The sequence below is a fragment of the Carassius auratus genome, chromosome 38, assembly GCF_003368295.1.
Source record: "Carassius auratus strain Wakin chromosome 38, ASM336829v1, whole genome shotgun sequence".
Lineage (NCBI taxonomy): Eukaryota > Metazoa > Chordata > Actinopteri > Cypriniformes > Cyprinidae > Carassius > Carassius auratus.
Genome location: NC_039280.1, coordinates 14,614,834 through 14,638,004, shown reverse-complemented (window position 1 = coordinate 14,638,004; position 23,171 = coordinate 14,614,834). Strand labels below are relative to the sequence as shown.

The 23,171-nt window shown below is 38.1% G+C and overlaps 1 protein-coding gene across 18 annotated transcripts in view; it reads left to right on the top strand.

Annotated features, from left to right (window-relative positions):
- The window catches only part of kcnma1a (potassium large conductance calcium-activated channel, subfamily M, alpha member 1a), a 200,571-nt gene that overhangs the window by 159,412 nt on the left and 17,988 nt on the right, over positions 1–23,171 (top strand). For 7 of the 18 annotated variants that reach the window (XM_026224332.1, XM_026224326.1, XM_026224328.1 and 4 more), the window contains 4 exons: positions 14,374–14,467; positions 19,925–20,048; positions 21,225–21,449; positions 21,874–22,066. In XM_026224332.1, the coding sequence (XP_026080117.1) occupies positions 14,374–14,467; positions 19,925–20,048; positions 21,225–21,449; positions 21,874–22,066 (636 nt within the window). Of the gene's footprint in view, positions 1–1,177; positions 1,187–3,747; positions 3,922–8,543; positions 8,577–11,130; positions 11,404–14,373; positions 14,468–19,924; positions 20,049–21,224; positions 21,450–21,873; positions 22,067–23,171 lie in introns of all 18 variants that reach the window. The other 11 variants (XM_026224331.1, XM_026224325.1, XM_026224327.1 and 8 more) reach the window with 4 other exon arrangements.

Here is a 23,171-nt window from a genome sequence, read left to right as displayed (position 1 = left end):
AGTTAAAACATTTTCTGACAGGAAGTCACTGTAGTAGAAGAGAGATTAATAGCTTTGAGTGTATTCCACTCCTGCAGACATTTATATCATTTGATAGAAATGTATTTCCTTAAACACCCTCTTAATTACATATAGATGCGGCAACACCTAAATGTTTGTTTTCATTTGCTAATCTTGGCTTGGTGGAATGAAGCAATATTTATGTTAAATAGAGCGTACATTGACATTAATGTTGGAATGATGCATTGTTGTTACATGACCTATATAAGCATTTGTCCAAACCAGTTAGCCACAAGATGAATAATTCAGTTTCATTCCCAGTGACCTTTCACTGTGCACACTTAAACAGTTGCCTTTAACTGCAAAGCCTTCCTTATTCATTTTTGTTTCAATTAATTTAAAATGATATATGATGTATCAGATTATGCAAGGTATGTTTGGTAACCAAGGCTGCATTAGTTTGTTACAGTAAAAAAAAAAAAAAAAAAAGGTAATATTGTGAAATTGTATTATGGTTTAAAATAGTTGTTTGAATATGTTTTAAATGTATTTATTCCTATGATGGCACAGCTAAAATTTCAGCCTCATTAATTCAGTCTTAAGTGTCACATGGTCCTTCAGAAATAATTCTGATTTACTGCTAAAATTTTTTATGGAAACTGTGATTCTTTTTTTCTAAGAATTTTTCAGGATTCTTAGAAAGCAGTGTTTGTTTGAAGATGTATAATGATTAGAATAATAATAATTTTTTATGATTATTATCATAATTTATTTATTATATATTTTTTTTTTTTACAATTTAACAATCTTTTCTGCAATTTAATCAATTTAAATGTAATGCTTTTCTTGCTGAATAAAAGGATTAATTTCTCTAAACCCCCCCACCCCCAACACACACAAACTAAAACTTTTACACAGTGGATAAACTTTTTAAAATGTTGCTTTATTGTTTTCACCCCAATCAAATGTTTTTGATTATATTCACCCTTCCAAAACTGAATGTCACCCGAGAAGAGGCCAGTAGCCTTACAGTAAAGAAGATGAGATTTCCATTGCTTTAATCGAAGTTTGTGTTCTTTTATTTCACCCTCTTTTTGATCATTGACATACTTCTTGATGTATTTCCTTCCTTGCTGCCTTGGAATACCGCCTCTTTATTTAAACCTCTCACTGGTAGTGACATATTGTGAGTAAAAACAGGTTTCCTGTGGACAGAGTACAGTCTGACTGTCTCACTCTGATAATAGTTATATATATATATCTATATATATGTTGCATGTATCAGTCTAGCTGCTGCATCCCTCCTACACCTCATCTCTCCACTGTCCTCAGCCCAAAACAATACAGCAGAATTTACTGGCCTGAAAATGACCCGGACTGACCCCTATAAACCCGTCTTTAACAGGAGAGAACAATAAGGCCATGACCAATAATGCAATTCCTCCCAAAAAATGTACTAACAGCATGATTCTGAAATCAGAGATTTGTATCAAAGGTTGTTTGACCCTCCCGAAAGTCAACGAAAGCCGAAATAAATGTCACGATAATCTAAGAAGTCAAACAAGCTGATTGATTTTGCTACTATTAGTCATGGACTTCACGAGTGCCAAGGGGGGGGGAGGTTAAGTCCACTTGAATCCATCCCTCGCTGTCAGAGGCAATTTCACATGCTGCTGTATTTTCAGAGAGCGGAAAGAGTTCTGTGGGAAGTTCTTCAAATTCCTAGGCTTAACGAGCATCGTCTCCAAAACACAATCAAAACAATCTGGTCTCCCTCTTGCCTACAGCCTCTCCTTTGTCTTCACCGCCCGGCCCCTGCCCAGGCTCTCTACATGACACAACAACCTTCGGCAGAATTGAAATGTTCTGCATTTCAATTCCTTTCAGTAGTTGCGCCCTTTTTTAACTCACTGCCCTCGCTGATAGGTGCATCTCTCAGCGTTAGGCTCACCGTGGTGTTGACCTTTGCTGTACACAACGTTGGCCACCAGATGCCACTGTAGTTCTACAAATGAGATCGGAACAGAATGGGAACACTGAGGTCCTCGTAAACCTATTTAGCAAGATTGCAATCAGCCAATGTGCAATTTAGGGTCTTCTCTCTTGTCACCTAGGTTTCTTTATGTAGGTCTCCCGAAGGATCCAGGGTGCTGTTCACTTTATATTGGTTTAGAGATGGGGGTGTGTTTGTTTTAAGTATTTTAAGAATGCAAGGCTACACTGTATCTAATATTAACCCTTAATGTAAGTCTAAGCTCAAAGTAGGCTATAATGTGCATAAGTAAAGCTTGCAGATATGTTCCTGTCCATTAGTACTTTAACATACAATGCAGCCTGCTTTTAATTCTGGGAAGTTGTAGGGTAAGGACAGATGTTAGGGGTGCTGAGAGCATTCTTGCTAAATCTGGTTGACCTGTTAAAGAGGCTTCAGTAATTAGGCTCTCTGTGTAGTCATGTTCAGTCACTCACATCATTATGTTGTCTTGTCTCTTCCGCCCTCCATTTCTCACTGACTAACATAACCACATACTATGTGCTCCGATGAATGTCAACCCTCAAACTCTGAAGCGACAGATTTCAGCATGAAATTAAGTAGAAGCCCCACTGCTGCATGTTTTCGCATTGCCTTAATCTGTTTCAGCCCCGTAAACAGTCGACCCGGGCTGCCGTTTCAAGAGATTCGACTGCGGTCGCCTCCCTCTGCATGCCTGTTCTCCTTAATTTCAGCTGTTCTGCATGGTTCTATACGAATAACAGTCCCTGAGGTTATGGCTGTAAAGGCCAAGTCATTTAACGTATTATCTTTCCAGCATACAACTGAAATTGGCCTCTTAATTTGGGCTCGTAACCTCAGATGGAAGTCAAAAGCAGACTTTCCCCTGTGGATTGTTTGCTCTTTTGAGGGTGCCAGACTTGATTATGGTCCGTTAGTGAGGTGGCACCAGGAGAATGCATACTAAGGACCGTTTTTAGTCTGATTCACAGCAATCAAATGCTGCTATAGTCTCTCACCACAGCTCCTTTGAAAAACAAAAAAACAAAATAAAAACACACTCCACATACTGTATGTCTGAGTCAAATGCGCAATGCATGTGAAAGCATCTTTTAATCAGGGACCCAAGAAATAGCCTATTGGCATGTTACCACACAAATCTCCCAACCAATCCCTGATTGAGCAGAGTTTGACGAACAGAATAGAGCGCCTACGTTAGAGCCTGTAGCACGTTGTGATGCCGATAACCTGCTGCTGCATGATGGGATACAGGTACGTGATCCTCTCTTTTAGATACAGAGGATGTTATCCAAAGAGGTTTTGCTGCTGAACACATTCACTCATTATTCTCTGCCTGAATGTCTCTTGCCCCAACCCCTGATCATATTGTCATATCTGACCTTTTGACCTTTTATGACATGATCAGCCTTAGGGCATGGCTTGACCCCGATGAGACGACTGCTTCCCGTCTAAACAAGCCCTCTTTTAGATGTTTTCAAAGTCCGATTTGGTAATAATCTTCAAATTCGGATCGAACTTCACTTCTGCAGTGTGAACGTATCCAGAAGCACATTTCAAGCGGGAGCGCAGCTGTCCATCTGCGGGTCAAGTCTGTCAGTGCTTGATGCTAAGGCATTGCACTTTTTGTTTCTGTTTGACAAAGTTACCTTCAGACTTCCCTGGTTGAAAAGCTCTTTTGATCCTTGCCATTAACCTGCTGCTTTCCTCTCCTCTCATCCAACACATGACTGTAGCCAAGATGTCCGTCTACAAGCGAATGAAACTGGCATGTTGTTTTGATTGCGGGCGCTCAGAGCGCGACTGCTCGTGCATGTCAGGCAGTGTACATAGTAACATGGACAGTCTTCAGAGGGCCTTCCCACTTTCTTCTGTCTCTGTTCATGATTGCTCAACCAGTTTACGTGCCTGTAAGTTCGATCGCCAAACCACATGCCGTTCGGTGTCCGTGACCTGTGAGCGTGTGAGTGTGCGTGCGTGTCTGTGATGTGTTTCATGTGCCGTGTCTGTTTCGTTGCTCCATTATTTCCGTATATGTGGCTTATTGGTTGGTACACTAGTACATATTCTTTTTCATTTGGTGAATTGGTGGTAGTTGAAGTGACGTGGCTTCTCTGTGTTAGTGCTGCAGTAGGTGCAGTAGGACTATGTTGGCGCATGCTGTGTCAGTGGAGCACTTGTGCGGTGCTGGTGACCTTTTTTCAGTCACTGTTTTTGGTGTTTACACTTTTACATGGCAGGTATACATGTATCTGTTAAATTACTATATGATGTGCTTTTAATCGAAACATCTATGGGCTAATTGACACTAATGATGTTTGACAATGTTTTCATGTTGGTGTGACTTGAAGACCTACAACTGATTAAAGAAGATCCAGTCAAATTGCTAACTGTTTTTCCCCTCAGGTTCAAACACTGGATACCAACAATCCTTTGGTCTTTGAATTATGAATGTGCTCCAAAGCCATCTCGCCCAGTTTAAAATGTTAGCAACACTGCTCACTGCTCAAGATCCCTTTTGACTTTATTTGTTCACTGAGCAAAATTGAAAGGATATCAGTAAATGGAAAAAGTAAAACTATATATATGTCCATTATTTACTAAAATCATTTTGAATCTGCATAACAAATGCTAGATTGTGATTGAAAGGGATCTTTAGTGAGATTATTCTGTTCATAGAGTGTAAGTATATAATGGCAATGTCTTTTCTGCTATTCTTGGACAATCATGTTTTACAACCGCAAGCCATTAATGCCTCCACCATTTCCACTGGCTGAAATAAAACCTCTTCCTTCAGCGAAGTCCACATTTAGGTGCAATTGAAAAAAAACTTTTAAACTCTCCCCCTTTCCACAGGACCTGATCCTCGATGATTTTCTCTTAGCCAGCAATCAGGGGAGAAAAGTCAATGCGCTTTATTTAATGCCTTGTATACCACGGTGGGACTGTCAGGCTCAATGGGAAAGTTAAAAAGAGATCTCCTGACAGGAACTCAATTGAGATGGCGGTGACTCAGGCTATTGGATGAGGTCAGATGACTGAAGCAGTTAGTTGTGTAAAGGACAGTGCCGAACAGGGGTCTTCTCATTAAGCCGTAGCAGATGTGAAATACTAAAGCGTCTGTCAATTAGGAATGGCAGCGGTGCGACCTACTATAAAAGCAGGGGTCAGTTCAGGCGATCGCATTTCCTCTACAACTGCCTTCCGACTGTTCACCACATCAGCTTAGATTAGCATCAAGCCCTATGATGCGGTTGACTTTGTGTCTTGTGTTTTGGTCTGTGGTGATATCCCTGGATACCAGTTACTGGTCATTACGTAGTTACTGATCTCTTCACGTAGCGTCATCCTTTGTTGGTTTTCGCTGCTGCCATTTTTTTTTCTGAATTGAGTGCATTTTCGTCAAGGCTGACAGCTAATGTTAGCTGCGGCTTTGTTTGACTCCCTCCCATCGGTTTCGTCTCAGATCTAGCATTACATCTTTATGATGAAGAATTCATCAAGTTTGTTTGAGTTTGTCAATCTGACTTTGATTTCGCCCAGTCAATAATGATTTTCTGATTACATTCTCCAAGCACGTCATCATGTTATTAACCTTGTTCTGAATATTTGCTAAAAACTAAGTATCTGACCAAATTAAGTACCCTCTGCTCCTGTTTTAAAACAAATCTGCAGTTGCTAAGTTTCTATGCACAATCACTTGAAGTTCAGTTTTTATTGAATACAATTATTTTAATTACGTAACATTAATATTTAATTTATATTTAATTAATGTTAATGCAATATTAATATACATATTTAAAGTGAAAAAAGTGAACAGATGTAACATACAGCCAAGTATGTAAAACCATAATTATTCCCAAAAGTTTTCCCAAATATTAAGATTTTGTTCTTTTGAACATGTGGGGCTGAAGTGCTGCCTTACTTATCTCATTTTTGTGCTATTTTCTGATTTTTCGCATTAATTAAATTTGCAACTTCCACAACTAAACTGGCAATTTAGTGGCACTCTCCGCTAAATTGCAGATTGTGTTCCCACACCCCAAATGGGTCAGAAAGCATAAATATCACAACATTCCTGCACTAAGAATGATATGGTGGTCTTATCCCTGCACATAATACTAGCCCAGTTATTGCTGAAATAAATACTATTCCCCTGGATGCAGTAATTTTGCTGAATGCATGAAACGTGTGGCAGTAAATGCACTCTGTCTTACAGAAGAAATGTTCCCTGATGGGCACTTCCTGAAACAGCCCTCGTGCACTTTTTGTTCTGATTCTGTGCATGCATCAGTCAGGATGGTAATGCTCCTTTCTGCCAAAGCCAGACCAAGACTTATTAGTATGAAAATGAGATGCATGAGAAGTTGACACTATGTCTTTCTTGCTCTCTTTTGACTGCAGTCAAAGCCGAGAGCCGCTGACAAGGAGTAGGGAGCAATGGAGCACTCATTATAGCTCTGGTGCTCTGCACACTATTAAGAAGAGTTTGTTATCTCTGCTAGTGCAGGCTTTAGGGAGCAAATATCCTGAACGAGTGAGTTAGCTGCCTACACTCTAAGTTACAATGACAATAACAGTCCCTTCGCTCCACCTGCCGAGACTTATCCCCTCATTACACAAGCTTTAAAGACTCTCAAGGTGCTCAGCATCACAAAGGGTATTAATTCCTGTTTTGAACTTATGAGCCTTCACTAGGAAGTTTCCAGCAGGGCAATCCTAGGCATGCCTGTTTTGTAAACAACAGTCGCCTTGCACACTGAAAGGGGTTGTGGCTTTTTGGAGTCTTCAGGGCATTTTTTCCTCTTTTTCCTCTCCTGCTGCCCGCTCTGGTTGGTTATGGAGTTTGCAGAGGATGTGACGAGCATGGCGGGGCGGGGCGGCACAGCCCAGAGAGTAGATCTTGTCCGCTCCTTGCAGGGAACTCAGCACCATCGGCTCTTATGCAGCCTGACATGAAAATTATGTTTGCATTTTCATTTCCCCAGCTCAGCTGGTGTGTCATGAAACTCAACCTGACAGTTCCTTACCACCAGGCAGGAACAGGGCCGGTCATCCCCTCCACCGTGTAGGACAGATGCTAGCCAGAGAGTCGGCCGACTCTTCCTGCGCCCGCAGATCGCAAGCGACATATGCCAGGACCGGCGCAGGGCCCCTGCTTGAGCGCTTGTGTCACTGACCTGCCCTGGGCCTGCACCGTGACCTTTATGGCATCAGATACAGTACTCGGAACAAAAGATGAGACTTTGCAACGATGGAGGCAGCAGTACAAAGCAGCCTAAATGAATCCAAACACATCCTGCATTATGATGGTCTACAGCAAACCAGGATATATATGCAACATAATGACTTAACGTCAACATGAAATCAAAATCAACACTATTTACCTGCTTAATACGCATTCCTTGTTTTATATTGAATGAATCAGTGTTCCTTAGTCCAAAGACAGAAATAGTTTGGTCTCATTAATGTTGAATCAAATTGGCCTGATCTTACTCTAAAAATTACTTTCCAAATTTTCCAGGTTATGCCATTTAGGCTGCACAGGCTATTGGATAAAATAACCAGTATCTAAATAGCAACACTTTCATTTACTAATAAGTCCACTCAATTCTCACCCTACGTTTTTAAAATATTCTTTAGAAAATCTCATTATTAAATATTGATGTATTAAAATAGTATTTAATCTTGAAATATGTTTGGTAATTTGAAAATATCTGCAGTATTAATTATTTTAAGATATTACAATAATTCATTTTAATATCGTTTCACTCAGAACTACACCATATTACAAGGAACAACATCAATTCAAAACATCAATTCATGTTCACTTTAATGACTTATGTTGTTTGCTTTGTCACAAGTTTGTAGCATATAATAATCTTGATTCTCCCAGCATGCCATGCCTATGGTTTGGCATTCATCTGCAGTTGACAAGATAGTAATTACCGATCAAAAATGATCAGCCGGCACCGTTTAACTTTTACAGAAGCAATTATGTGATGGAAAACATCTGTAATTTGTTGTTTAACTATTTGCTTAAGCCTCAAGATTGCTGACATCTGTTTGATCGGTTTCACTGGTTTTCATCAAAATGAGTGTCAAGGATAAAATGATGACTTATCAAAGCGTTCTTTCTTCTCCAACCGAACTCCAAATACCATAATGAGCGTTGTGAGGTTGGTCGGATTTGGGCTGTGTATTCGTCATAGGTCTTTGGACGGGAATCCAAAATGTGACTTTTAAAATGGATCTGTGCTGTGGAAACACTGAACAGGCAGCTTGATTTTCATCGCTTCATTTAAATCCAGTCCCTCCACCAATCATCTCTTTCTCTTTTTTTATTTTTCTTTAATCATCTCCTGCTTATATCATTATCTTCCTCAACCTCTTTAACTGCTGTTAACTTGACTTTCCTTCCTCTCTGTCCTTGTGTAAGTGTGATGTACTGTCTTTCTGCTGTCTGTCTGTCTCACTCTCATTCTCTCTCTCCCTCTCTGTATTCTCTCATTGGTCTCTGCGTTCCCCTCAGCCAAATATAAGTTTAACGGATATGTCAGATCACGTAAGTGTACTTCTCTGTTTTCCTCATTCCCTCTTTGCTTTTGATTTTACCTCCACTAGCATTACAGCACAAAAGCTGCCATCCTCGGCTCTCTGTAGATTATTTGGGATTGATGGGATTGATGGGAAGGGGGGGCGTGATGTTAGTTTCTCAGCACTGGGTTCTGGTCAAATGCATCATAGGGGCTGCGGCTTTAAAACATGTGCATGAGAAAGGTCAGGTGCTGAATAGAAGGACCCATATGAAATCCAGATGTTGCATAAAGAGCTCTGTGTCCTTGTGAGGGATGATTGAAGAGCTAGAAATGCTGTGAGGTATTGCACGTGTTTCTGTATTGTGATGACACCAACAGCAGATGGTGCTACAACTCCAGGGAAAATATGAACGCAGCGGCAGTCTGGGGTTTGGTTCACAGCTCAATGTGTTTTAGGAAAACGAGTGCTGAGCGAGCTTTAGCTTTATTGCTATTAAGTTTCATTTCGAATGTAACCAATTTTTTTTTTCTTAAAGGCAGAAGTTATCATTTATTTTTTTCTATTTAGTTTTAAAAATTTTATCGTAAATTTCTGAATCTGGAGTACAAAACCTTTTTAAATATAAATTTAATTATGCTAATATTATTAGCAAGTAGAAAAATGTTGGGTGATTAAAATATTGCAGTGTGTATGTATGCCGACTAACTTGTGTAACTTATGAGCCGCCATAAAATTAGATAAAGTTTTAAAATGCATTTTCTCACAGATGTATTTTCTATAATTTAACAATGGCCTTGGTAAGAATGCACAATTGTGGCTCGTCACAGGATTTGCATTTCATAAAGGGACAGTTGCCTTCTGGATTACTGTAAATCCACAGTGAAAGTGCCACAGCGGATGTTCTCCGTATAATGCTACTCGTGTTTGACAGGGGCCAGATGAATCCAGGAGTTATCTGTGGCGGTCTTTAAATCTATGCGGCAGCTGACGGCAGAAATAACCATCTATTTATTGCTCTGAGCAAGGTTTGGGGAGCGGGCGGAAACAGCTTTTCCACTTACACCAAATATTGGTTAACCTCTTGCCTTTTGTGTAGATAGTATTAGGCTGGAGTCTTATGGCTGGGATGGCAGGCAGTGAGCTTGATAACTCCCCGTGTGTAACACTTTAGGTCTCTTATACACACCACATACTCCTGTCTGTCAGACTGCAGATTGTTGTTATTTTGCTCCTTTTCACAGCCTAATCTAAGACATTTTCACGTATTGTGTGAATTATTGATTTTCACACATTTTAGATGTTGTTTCAACATGGCTTTGCCGTATATTGAGGCAGAAGGTAAAGAGATTGCCGTGTTCTCTTGTGCGAGCACATCTCTGCGTGCACTGTGACCTGATTCGTTGTGACGGTGATCAGGAATAGTATGTTCGTGCTTTGTTCTGTATTGTCGCAGAGCAGGCGGGGAAGAAAGTGCTTCTAATTAATTAATGTTTATTAGCAATGGAAAAGCAAATGTCATATTGAACATTTCACCTAAAGCGCTTGTCATGTGGTTAAGCAGTGTTTAATAAAACTGAGGGGTCATCGTCAATTATTCAAATATGCGGCAGTTGCCTTTATGGCACACAGATTTGTGGATCTGTCTGTAAATGATAATCGAAGGGGGGTGCAGCAATGAAAATCATGTCAACTTGTATTTTCATACTTAAATATTTATGTGATTCTCATGCAGTTCAGTGATAAATTGTGAATGCTTCAGTGTTTTAATCATAATATATTTAGTTTTGAAGCATTAGTGGGATGTGCCTTTAGATTACTTTTATAAAGCAATTTTAAATCTTATTAAATCTTATCTTTTTTTTATTGTTATTTTTTTCAACCAGGGATTTGTTCTTAATTTACAGCCTCTTAAAATACTAAGTAATTTTATCTTTTTATGACCAGTTTAGTTCAGGTTGTAAAATGTCATGTGGTATGACTTGCCAAAAGCTTAATGATATTCACGTTAATAATACATGCTAATTATATGTATATATATAAAAAAGAATAATATAAAATAATATTTGCTTTCTACATTTCCATTCGTCATTTCCACAGTAGTGCATGACCTGCATGCATGTCACACGGATTATTACATAATCTGAGAATATTTGTTTTACTTTTGAATTAGTTCTTTAAAAGTAGACATTTCACTCACTATAGATATATTTTTTAATGTCTGTAAGGGAAAGAAACACAGTGTTTCGCACTCAAGTTCACAGAGACCAAGATGACAGAAAGCGTATCCTGTTTGCTTTCATTATTTAGCAAAAGCGCGTTTATTAATATTGTGAGTGCACACAAATAAACATAGAGTCTTTTACAGATTTCAAAGATGTATTACAGAGTATTTTAAGAGCAAATGAGTGCACCAGCACCTCCATCTTTTCTAAAAAACACGTGTTTTAAAGGTTTAAAAAAAAAAAATTATACTTGATTTTTCTTTTATATGTTTCATTTTCTTTATCGTAGGCACTCTTATATGTCACTGACCCAATTCACAGTCATCTCTCCTGTTTTTGTCTTCCACTGTTTGACAGTAAAGGAGGAAGTTATACCGACTTTTCAAAAGCGCTCAATCAAACTGGCCAGCAGCATGGCTGTTCCCAACACTCTTCCCAGTGTGCTGCCGGTTATAGAGTGCTCCACGACTGCCATACCTCTTGTTAATAACCGTAAAGGAAGTCTTCTCCCTCTGGCACTGCCCTCTCAGTCACGCCTCAGCCTGGCTGGTCTGAACCGGGCCCGCAGCCTACCCGGAAAATACCGTTACCGCCCCAGCACCTTGTCCTCCACGCTCACCCCCACACACTGTAGGTAGCGCCTTAGGACGCATTAGTCAGTGCTGCCGCAGACAACCCCTTTCTCCTGCATGGGTCCCTGCAGTCACTGCTGCATGCATGTAGAGCAGCTAGTGGCTAATGTACCCCCTGCCCCAACACTAAGTGCGTGTGTGTGTAATGTGTGTAACCAAATCTGCCATCAAAAGAAGTGTACTGTAGCTAGGTTTCACATCAGTATACTGTATACAGTGGGATCCAAGGCCACTATTTAAAAGTTTTAAAATGTATTTTAAACAGTTTTTCATAACACATATTATTTTGTTGTATGTTTGTTTTATTATTTATTTATTTATTTATTTAGTTAGTTAGTTAGTTAGTTAGTTAGTTATTTTTCCAGATTTTAATTAGATTTTTAGTGTTATCTCAGGCTTATAGACCTAAGCCAGTTGGCAATGGGCAACTTAAGTTGCCCATTGCCAACTGGCTTTAAATATTTTTTTTCATTGCAGAAATATTTCTGATTTATTTCACATCATTAAAATATCTTAAATATATCTGAACATTCAATTTACTTTTTTCCCCTTCTTCCTTCTGGTTCATTTCCAGGTTTAAATTAGAATTTCAATGTGGTCCTGGACTTTCAGAACTAAACCAGTGTATTTTTCATTTTGTATCTTAAATATTTCATATTATTTTACATATTTAATTTCTGTGCCATTCCAGGTTTAAATTAGGGCTGCACAATAAATTGCATGAGATTGTCATGTGCATCTCATCAGTAAAGCCGGTTCTGTGATAAGTAGTAAATCTACTCTAAGTCACGTGCATTCAGTTTGAGGGGCATTTAATACACAGAACCATAGTTCGCTGACAAGCTATGCAATATCAAATTTGATTAATTTGCAATTATGAATGCAATATTGTGTAGGTTGGCAGTGAACTACGGCTCTGTGTATTAAATGCCGCTCCATCTGAACGAAGGTGATGGAGATTTACTACTAATCACAGAACCTGCTTTACTGATGAGATGCACATTACAATTGCATGCAATTTATTGTGCACCCTTAGTTTAAATGTAATTTTCAATGTAGTCTCAGGGTTTTTAACCTAAGCCAGTTGTTATGAACACCCTAAATTTTACAAAGTGTCTAGTGTTATAGTAAACAGGTGTGAATGATTTCAGACAGCCTATTGTCTGACTAAAGCAGAGGAGAAAGATGTCTAGCTCAATCGTTCTGATCCGCGACACAAAAAAAACGAGGGCTATAGCTGCCCGTGGTATGGAACAGCAATCACACTTTGGTGGGCTGATCCTATTTTGATTGAGGTTGTAAAAGTGCTGTAATGTAATTTGGAACAAGCAGAGACTTGCTGAAATGGCCGTGTTGCAGGTGGAGTTATTTCATTGTTAAGCCTCTTACTGAAGGGCACCACTGTAGCTCGTAAATCTCCGGCGCCTAATTTGGAGGAGCAAGGGCAGGAGAGAGCGGTCCGGCCCAGCCAGGCCACTCGCTCAACAATCATACCACGGAACAAAGGGCCACTGCACCGCCATCTTATCAGTAGTGATATTTTTAAAGTTGATTACTGTCTCACATTGCTCCTTCCACAGTGAAATTGCAAATGTCAAGCACTGGCATTTGGTAAAGACACAGACAGCGTATTTTTGTTTAATTTGTCTTTTTTCATTTTAACAATTAGATGGCAAAGGGAAACCATAGACCTACAAGTATACGCGTCTGCAGTATTTGTTTCTAATATTTTGCTGTGCTGATGAATTTCTAACAGAGCCACACTAAAGCAAGCTTGCAGTGTTTTAGAGTTTGGGTTTCTGTTACCAGTTTGTCTCTAATACAAATCAGACCATGTTGGGTTCAGTTTCTGGTATCATATCAAAAATAAATAAAAAGATGCATAATATAAATGTAGCAGTTGAACATAACAAATATTAAGTCATTTGATGAAAAAAACAAACAAAAAAACATGTACTGTGGTATACATGGAAATTATAGATAAAAGTCCAGGACAGAAAATATTTAATAGTAACAATTTCTTCCCAACTTAAAGGAACAGTTCACCAAAAAATAGGAGGAGAGGAGATATTTTGAGGAATATCAGATGCTTTTCTGAACCAAACAGTGACCAAAATAAATCTCAAATTTAAGTTGTTCAGTTTGGCAACTTTAGCTGCAAAGCCAGAATTCGATGCTATATGTGTATATGTGTAAAAAAACGAATTAAACGAATAAGTCATGCATGTTTGGTGTGTAATAAATTATTTTTAGGGTGAACTATTCCTTTGCGTAAAGCAATAGTTTTTGAATATTTCACCTTACTATATCCATAACATCTCAGATGAAGTTCAACCTTCAGGCAGCTTTAACCCTCGCACATGATGTGTTTATAAAGCAGAGAGCTTGTGACATTCACAGGGCCCTCAGTAACGTCCTTCTTGAGAGGCGTTTCAGTGAGAGAAGGCTCAGTTCAGGGTGCTTGTTCAGCGCTGAGAGTGCTTGTGGTACGGGGGACAGACTCACAGCGGAGCCATCACTCACGGCTCTCTGAGTGATGAGGATTGATTTTGCCATGTAGTCATCCATTAAAAAACACACACCAAATTACTCTTCTTTTTCTTTTTTCTTCCCCTCTGTCATTGTTCGAGCTCATGCCCTCCAAACAATGACCGAGAGGTAAAAGAGAGTTTATTAAATAAATCCCCACACACGCACATCGCTCAAACCAACTCTTTGAAAAGAAAACTCATGGAAAACAGGGTGTAAAACTTAATGGTTGTCCTTCAGGTCTGTACTTGCCTTCTTTAAGTGTACTTTTGTCCATACTAACACTGTTCTCATTCTATTTTTGGAGGTCTTCACAGATTTGAGTGTTGTTTCCAATGATTGATTGAGTGTTTGCTTTTGTGTTCTTTAATATGTCATCTCCAGCACACTTGACAATCCCAGCTGTCCACAGTCTGACACTCTTTGCATGTGTTTGCAGTCGAAGATGAGCATCCGTCAACACTGTCGCCCAAAAAGAAGCAACGCAATGGAGGCATGCGAAATTCACCCAACTGCTCACCCAAAATGACGAGGTAAGACATTGATTTCAAGACGTTCCCTCCAGCCTTCAAAAGGAAAGATAGGATGGATGGTGCTGGGATGGTGGGAGTAGGAGTGGAGAAGGAGAAAGAAAGTGTGGAGGGAGAGAGAGAGAGAGAGAGAGAGAGAGGGAGGGGAGAGCAGGCCTTTCAGGCCGAGGCGTTTGAGCTGTCAGCCTGTCAGCGGTTAATGATAGAGCTGAAATATTTCTGTCATGAAAGCAGCTATGAAAAGCTGTTTGAAAAATACTCTTGCTTTAAAGTCTCAGCTGTCATCTCCCTCCAGTCCCGTCCACATGTAGTTCTTAAACAGCGGTGCCACTAATGACGGTGCCAACCAATCAGAGACGCCAGCATGGTTACTTAGCCTCGGGGCTCTTCATCTATTGTGGGAACCCCTGTGAGGCGTGTTTTTCGTACTTAAGGCCATATGTGAAATGTATCATTGCAATCAAAAATGAATTCAAATATTACCTTCCTTTTATCCTGTCCGCTGGAATTAGAATGCTGCTAATTGATTTTGACTGATAAAAGGACTTGCTTTCCACCCATGTGGCCAGGAGACGTTTATGCAGAGGTTGTAAAAAATGCAGAGACACGCCGTGGAGCGAGAAAATGTTGCTGAAGGTTTAGAGGAAAGGACAACTTTCTGCAAAGTGATAGCCAACATGTTTGACTGTATGTGTGTTTGTGTTGCAAAAAAACTGTTGTAATTTAGTGCAGAGCCAGTCACATGCTTTCAGTTAGTATATAATCCCAGTTTTATGTTACAGGTTTATTTTTACCGTAAACTTTTACATACAACATAGTATTTTAGTTTTTTTCAACATTTTATATATATAAAATATGAAAGTAATAGTTGTAAAATGACATTTAATTAAAATTTGTTAGATGAGACAGCTATTTTAGTTAATATATTTAATATATAATTTTTTCAATGCAATATTTAGTTTAATTTTTTACATATTGTATTTTATATGTTTTTTTTTTTTACTTTTCATTTTTATATTTAACATAATATTACTTTTTTTTTTTGTTTGTATGCCACCCACAAGGCATTTCACTGTAGCTTATAATAAGTACCCCAGACAGAGGTCTCTAACATAAATCTCTCCCCAAAAGAAGCAATTATGTCGAATTTTACATACTGTAAACTGTCAGCCCTGCAGAGGATCTCGCCCTTTAGTCTGCTTTCCAAGTGAAAATGATCAATGTTCAATTGTTTCTTTTCGCGCTCGGTTTTAAACAATAAACTGTGAGTGGAATGAAACAAAAATGGCTTTCAGCGATTGCTCCGAAGGATCTCTGGTTTTTATTTCTCAGCTTACAGCACAAAACTGTTTTTCTGAGCAGATTTGAAGGTCCCCGTTTGTCATGTAATGTATGCAATCGACTCTTTGATCTACAAGTGATGATAATTCTTGGGAGTTATTTACCCTGTTTTGAAACGCTTCAAAGCGGTGTCAAAGTTTTCTGTGCTTTAGGGTGCCTGTGTGTTCAGCTGGCTCTTGGGTACTGGATGACAGCTCCTCTGTTCTAGGTGTAAGCTTTTTCAAGCCAAAGCCCTGCAGCGAAACATCAAAATTACCAAAGACAGACCCGTGGACTCCCTCAACCTGTGCCCTTCTTGTCAATATATTACAACATACATTAAATTCCTCGCCTTTACAAGGTGCGTTTTATGCACAATGAAAAGCGATTGTTTGAGGGAGCCTTAGGGATACTTTATTCAACAAGCAGGAAAGGGAAAAACAGCCAGCGTATACCATATCAAGTATGGTTTTTACAGGCTTCTGCGCCTCCAGGCCGTCGTAAATAAATAATGATCAACAGATTGGCTGTGGGTTTTTGAAAAGCATGCCTTTGTCAGTTTGCATGATAGGGAAAATTTTCAAAGCGAGGAGCTGCTTTCATAGGCTGCTGGAGAGGGATTCGGGGAGCCAGTGACTGCCGAGTGATGCGCTGGAATAGCTGAACGCTGTTTGAAAAGCAGCTCGCCTGGCTCTCAGGGCAACTTCTGTTCTCTCTCGCTCTCTCTTTCCCCAAATACACGTCTAGGATGCTCCTCTGGACATACCAATTAAATGGAGAACTTTCTGTCTCACTTACGGTACATGCTAGTTTCCTGTAAAGTACTCAGGGCCTTTTATTTTCAGATTAAATGTCCTTTTTTTTTTTTTGTTTTTTTTTTTTTTTTTTTTAATTCTTAATTTTTGTTTTTGAAACAAGCTAAATTAATTCAATTATTTGGCAAAAATATAGTAATATTGTGAAATACTCTTACAGAATAACATTATAATAATATTATTAAAACAGATACCTGTTAGCTATTTTAATATTTTTTTTAAATACATTTTCAGCATCATTACTCCAGCTTTTAGTGTCACATGATCATTCATAAATCATTATAATATCCAGATTCGGTGCTTAAGAAACATTTCTTGTTGTTATAAATGCTCAAAACTGTTTTTGCTTGCTTTGTATATTTTTTGAAACAGTGATGCACAACCACTCAAATGTATGGGCTAAGTAAAATGAAGTATTTAAACTTAAGTAAAGACATTTATAATGTTACAAAAATATATATATCTATCAAAGAATCCTAAAAATATATCATGATTTTGTATAAAAAAATATTAAGCAGCAAAAAACATTTTCAACATTTAAAATAACAAATACCATTTCTGATAAAATATACCAATATTATTTTAAATTAGCATTTCAGAATGATTTCTAAAGAAGGGAGTAATGACTGCTGAAAATTCAGTAATATAATAATCTTAATAACGGCAGATTTTTATATTTCAAAAAAGTTTATTTAGAACATCTGAAGTATTCTGCAATAATAATATTACACGTCAACACTTCAAAGCATACACAACACATCTAATTGTAGGAAGTCACAATGCTTTTGTGGGGTTTCCTAGCAGCAGTGAGTAACGTCAGATGTTTTATTCTGGAGTGGTGTGGAGCGTTGGATTGTGCTTGTGACTGGCAGGCGACTCTGACAGCGGGTGAGAGATAGCTATCTTGGCAGAGGTGCACTGCGCCTGTCAGTATGTTGAGGGGAGATTGAAATGACAGAGGTCCGCAGAGTGAGTGGTGAAACACGCGCCACATAATGAAATATTCAGTTGGGGTGTAAAAGCACTAAATGCTATCACTGTTATTAGCACCTGCACAGAGCCTGATACCATCTCATGCAAGCATGCTAATTGACACATTTCTGATGTGATATTTTAGCAATCAAACATCGTGTTACTGAATTAACCTGCTTAGGAAGGTGAGAGAGAAAAAAGGAAAACGGTAATTATGAGGTTTGTAATATGACCAGAATTTCCACATTTTTACTTCCACACATCCATTGTTGAACTTTGCTTATGCAGTATTTGCATTTGAAATTTCGGCTTCAGATGTCAGTGCAGTTATTTTAAGTGTAAATTAATTGTCCAGAATATTATCTGACGTTATGCAAATATGGAAGGTGAAGCAGAGGTCCCATCATTCATTATTAGTGTGATTAACAAGTGGCTAATGCAATTTACAAACCGCATTCAGTGCGGTGTTAATTACAGTGTGTTACAGAACAAGGCATGGCACGCAAAAATTGGTTATATCAGTTAAATGACATCACATGCATTTTATTTGTCAGATATATATATATTACCAGACAAGACTGGTTTAAAAACTATAGCCTTATAAATATAGTGTTTTTTTTTTATTATTTGTTGAAATCCTTTGTAAATGGTTGTTAATCTGTGAATGAAATGATCAGCAATAGCTGGGTTGAGCAGTCTGAGAGCGAGCGACCGAGCGAGCGGGTTCCCCTGCAGACACATCTCAGAGATGGGGCTTTGTTGTCTGCCCTGAGGCCAGTTCCTCAAAGGCAGCCTTTTGGCCTGTCTCAGGCCCGGTAACGTGCTGCACGGTGGGTTCAGTTGACAGTTTTTTGCATTTACAAGACTTCTGTGGTTTCTGTGTCTTCAGAAATAGTGGAGTATCAATTCAAGAATCACTGATGGAGACAAATTATAACATATCTTTAAATAAGATACACACATAGCATATGACTCCGTAACTGGTCCAACAGCCATTTTTTTTTACCAGTATTTGAAATTCATTGGAAGTTGTACCAGTAGTTGTGCAGTATTTATATATTTTATTATTATTGGTGGTGGTGGTGCTTCCACCTCTTTGCAAATAAAACCGTGCCTATTTTTTATGCTTTAAAGTTCATTTTCTCAGCATTTACAGGGATCCCAAACTGGTCTTTTGCTTCATTAATAATTGCAATATTAATGAATTTATATCGTCAGATAAATCATTACAAATATATTGTAAATATTTAATATACATCACATGTTCCTAGTTGTTATTGTACTAATTTGCTATTATTGGACGATTCTAAGACAATATATTTATTCTGCATAAAATTGTGCAACAGATGATGCTATTTTTGTTTTCAAAAATTTTGTAATAATCACATTTGTAATAATTCAAGTTTTTTGAATTAATGATAAAAGAGTCTCTGTTGATATTAAACATTTTAAGACATCATATATATATTTCTAGTTTTCTTTATGGAGTATATTAAATGTGCAGATGTGTCCATGTTAAATCCAATAAATCTGTATTTGAGGAAGAGAATGCAACAATAACAAGCTCAAATCGCCATTCCACAATTTTTCGAGTTTCTGTTCATACCAACCATCTCCAGACCAGACATCAAATGAACATGACCACACATTTAGTTTGTGAATTCAGGTTTACAGTGGTGTAGTTCTGCTACCAAGCTGTTTAGAAAGCTTTCAAGGCGCTTGAATGTGAGCTGTGCCCAAGTGCTGGAACTTCCTTCACGGTCAACATACCCCCCAGATCAGCTTCTGCAGGACGTGCTGATATAGGTTAGCCTGTTTGGACGTGACACACTGCTGAAACATTAATGGCCTTCAGTTTGGGGGAGCAAAATGTGATTGGGCAAATTCCTAAAATATTTAAAGTGCAGCTCTGTTAAAGCTTTTACCGTTGGACGCATCACATCAGGAGTGATGCGGAGTAAAAGCCGGTAATTGGCGTTCCATTCTGGTGCCACTCAGTCACTGAAGTGCTCCGGCTCCATCTCTTCCACTCCAGTGCTGTCACCTCGCGGACGCTTTGATGACTCCGCGTTCTTGGCAGCCCGGAGAGAGCTGCCGTTATGATGGAGTCCAATGCACAAATTCAATCTGACAATGACGAGCCATGTCAGCACAGGCCTGTTTACTGCTTATTTATTGTCAATAGACGTCTGGTGAGATGTGCTGAAAGTTTGTCCTTTGACAAATGTCACAATTAAGCCCAGAAGATAAATTCCCACTGTCACTTTTTTATTTATTTATACTAACCTGCATTTGCAAATAAGGGCAATCATTTTCTTCTTACACGTTTTCTCCTTCTTATGCTCTATTTCAGACACGACCCTCTACTCATTCCGGGAAATGAGCAGATTGAGAACATGGATGCTAATGTGAAAAGATACGACTCTACTGGAATGTTTCACTGGTGTCCGTCCAAAGATATCGAGAAGGTCATTCTGGTAGGTATCTTCATAACTGTAGTTGTAAATTTTAATATGTTTTAAAAGTGCTTTACAAAATGTTCAGGTTAACATTTTACTTTAATCTGACAAAAACTTCCAAGCACCACCTAGTCACAAGAATGTTGTGTCTATCTTTTGTTTCTTTTTTTTTTTTTTTTAATTTAGCAAATTGATAAATCTTAAGAACGGTAAATAACAAAATGCCATATTTTTATCAACATCCTATATAATTAATTCACTGTTCTTGCAGCACTATCATATCGGAGTATCAACTAATATATATATATTTATATATATATATATATATATACCATACTAATAACATTTATAAATTATTTCATTGTAATTTCTATTTTTGTTGTTTCTTCCCAGTTGAACGCAATGGAAAAAAAAAACACAGAAATAATTGCATTATTTATATTATGATAAAAATGTAATACTGAAATACCATGAAATCTTAATTGCTAGGCAAGCATATAATATAATATATATATATATATATATATATATATATATATATATATATATATATATATATATATATATATATATATATATATATATATATATATATATATAGGTTATATTTATGCTTATTATTATAATATGAATGCAATTTTGAACATTGTATTTCCCCCATGAACAAAGTAAAGAAAAACAGTATTAACCTTTTTGCTCATGTTATGTATTATTTGGCTTGAGCACATTTATTTATTTATTTATTTGAAATGATTTAATGACAGTATTTTGGGGGTAAGTGTATATTTACTTTTACTAAATGAATTGAATCCTATCCTAGTATCCTAAACAGATGCATTTTACTCACTTAGACTCTGTTGACGATGCTTGATGATAATGTTCTTGAACATGCATAAATGCTGTTGCTATTTTTTACAATGATATTGTTTCCTCTCTTTAATTATTATTGTTGCTTAATGTGCTTTTTCCTCACAATTCCATATGGTGTGTTATTCAAACGTAATTACTATTATGTGATTACATTTCATTCAATTAAATACAACATTTACAATTGCAGCCCTTCTTAATTTTATACAATATAAAATCTTCTACAGCTCATGCAGTTTTTGTATGGATGGCAGTTGATGAGCTCTTATTATATTCTTGTTGATGAGATTGTAACTGTCGTATTTGTTTCTGTCTTTTTCACCACAGACACGCAGCGAGGCCTCCATGACGGTTTTAAGTGGACATGTAGTAGTGTGTATATTTGGAGATGTCACGTCAGCTTTAGTGGGGCTTCGAAACTTGGTGATGCCTTTGAGAGCAAGCAACTTCCATTACCACGAGCTAAAGCCCATCGTGTTTGTGGGCTCATTAGATTATCTGAGAAGAGAGTGGGAAACCCTTCACAACTTCCCCAAAGTCTCCATCTTACCTGTGAGTACATGCATTGGAAATGAGCATACAAATGAGTTTTTACACTTTGAGAAAATAGGTCATCGGTAAATGTTATGAGTTCATGTGACTCATAAGACATTACCAGCTTTTTGCTTTGAAAAGTGCCACCACAATTTGTTCTCAAGTGTCGATGTTCTGGTTTCTCTTGGTCGTGTGAATCTCAGGCTTTGCTGTAGCGCTTGTTAGCATTAGTTTGACTGTGTATGAAAAACGAAGCTGCCGTCAGCAAAGGCTAGCATTTTAGATTAGACCACATCTCTTCTTCCCTCAGCACATAGTTAGATCAGCTGAATGTCACTGCCTTTAGAAAAGTAAATACTTGTTAACTAATTTCCCTGAGCTCCTGCGCCATCTTTAATTTGTTTTCATCTTTCTTCGTCTTTCCCCTCTCTCTCCGCTGAAGGGTACGCCATTAAGTCGAGCTGATTTAAGGGCCGTCAACATCAACCTCTGTGACATGTGCGTTATCCTGTCAGCCAATCAGAACAATATCGACGATGCTTCACTGCAGGACAAGGAATGCATCTTGGCGACTCTTAACATCAAATCTATGCAGTTTGATGACAGCATTGGGGTCTTGCAGGCTAATTCCCAAGGTAAGGAGTGGCCAAGAATACTTCAGCGCATAGAGAATACTCCTCAAGAGCTTTAGACTGTGAAACCAATCATTTACTGTGTGCTTTCAAAGACAACAAGGTCCAATTATATACCAGAATGGATTAATAAAACAAGGGATAAAAGCATGACTCGTGTTTGTTCATCTAGACACACAATAACTAGACGCTTTATGCCAACATTTAATAAGTGTCTATTGCATTTTTCATTTTATGAATATGCATGTTCATTATTAGCATACACATGCAGTTCTGAGGAAGTGTGTATTATATCCTTCCCGTGTAATCAAAGCTCTGAAAAAAAGCATCTCTTAACATTTTTGTGCAGATTGCATAGTTGCCTCCAATTGCTGGACCGCGGCAGATTTGTTTGCCGACAAATTGACTCGAACAGATTGTTTATGCATTCGGATAAACATGTAACCCTCTTGTGCCCATCAGGATTCATCATCATTAAACAGACTGTACAAATCAGCAGCTTCACTTTCTCAGCTGCTCTTCATTACGTAAATTACACACACCGCACATGCTGGCCCACAACAATTAACATTTTAACCATTATTGAGTATTCACTTTTTGCACAGAAAGATGGATTTAAAGCTTCATAATGACAGTTTTTATATGAAATGTGTCCATAATTGTCCCAAAAGCTCATGCTGAACAGTGTGTAGTAGTGTTGGGAAGAGCACATCCTTCTGTGCTGGATGATTATAGCTTTTAATCATACTGTTGAAGATGATGTTATTATCAGGCCCAGAAGGAATCCGTTTGCAATATCTGTACTGAGTTTGGGAAATTCAGTAGATTTAAACATTGTGAAGTTATTAAGTGAGAGTACGGTGACTGAACACATGATCAAATTAGCCAAAGTATTAATTCAAATTGCAGAAAAGGCAGGGGATCTGTAAAAATTTGTGACTGATGGGCATTTCTAGTTCTGTGGAAATCTGTGCACTGATTCCATGCGGGCCTGGTCATTACTACGCTCTCAATTGATTTATCTCAACATCTGGCACGATCAACAGCAGAGCAATGGCGTGTAATAAAGATTTATTTCATTAACACCCAGCAAATTAGAACATATTTT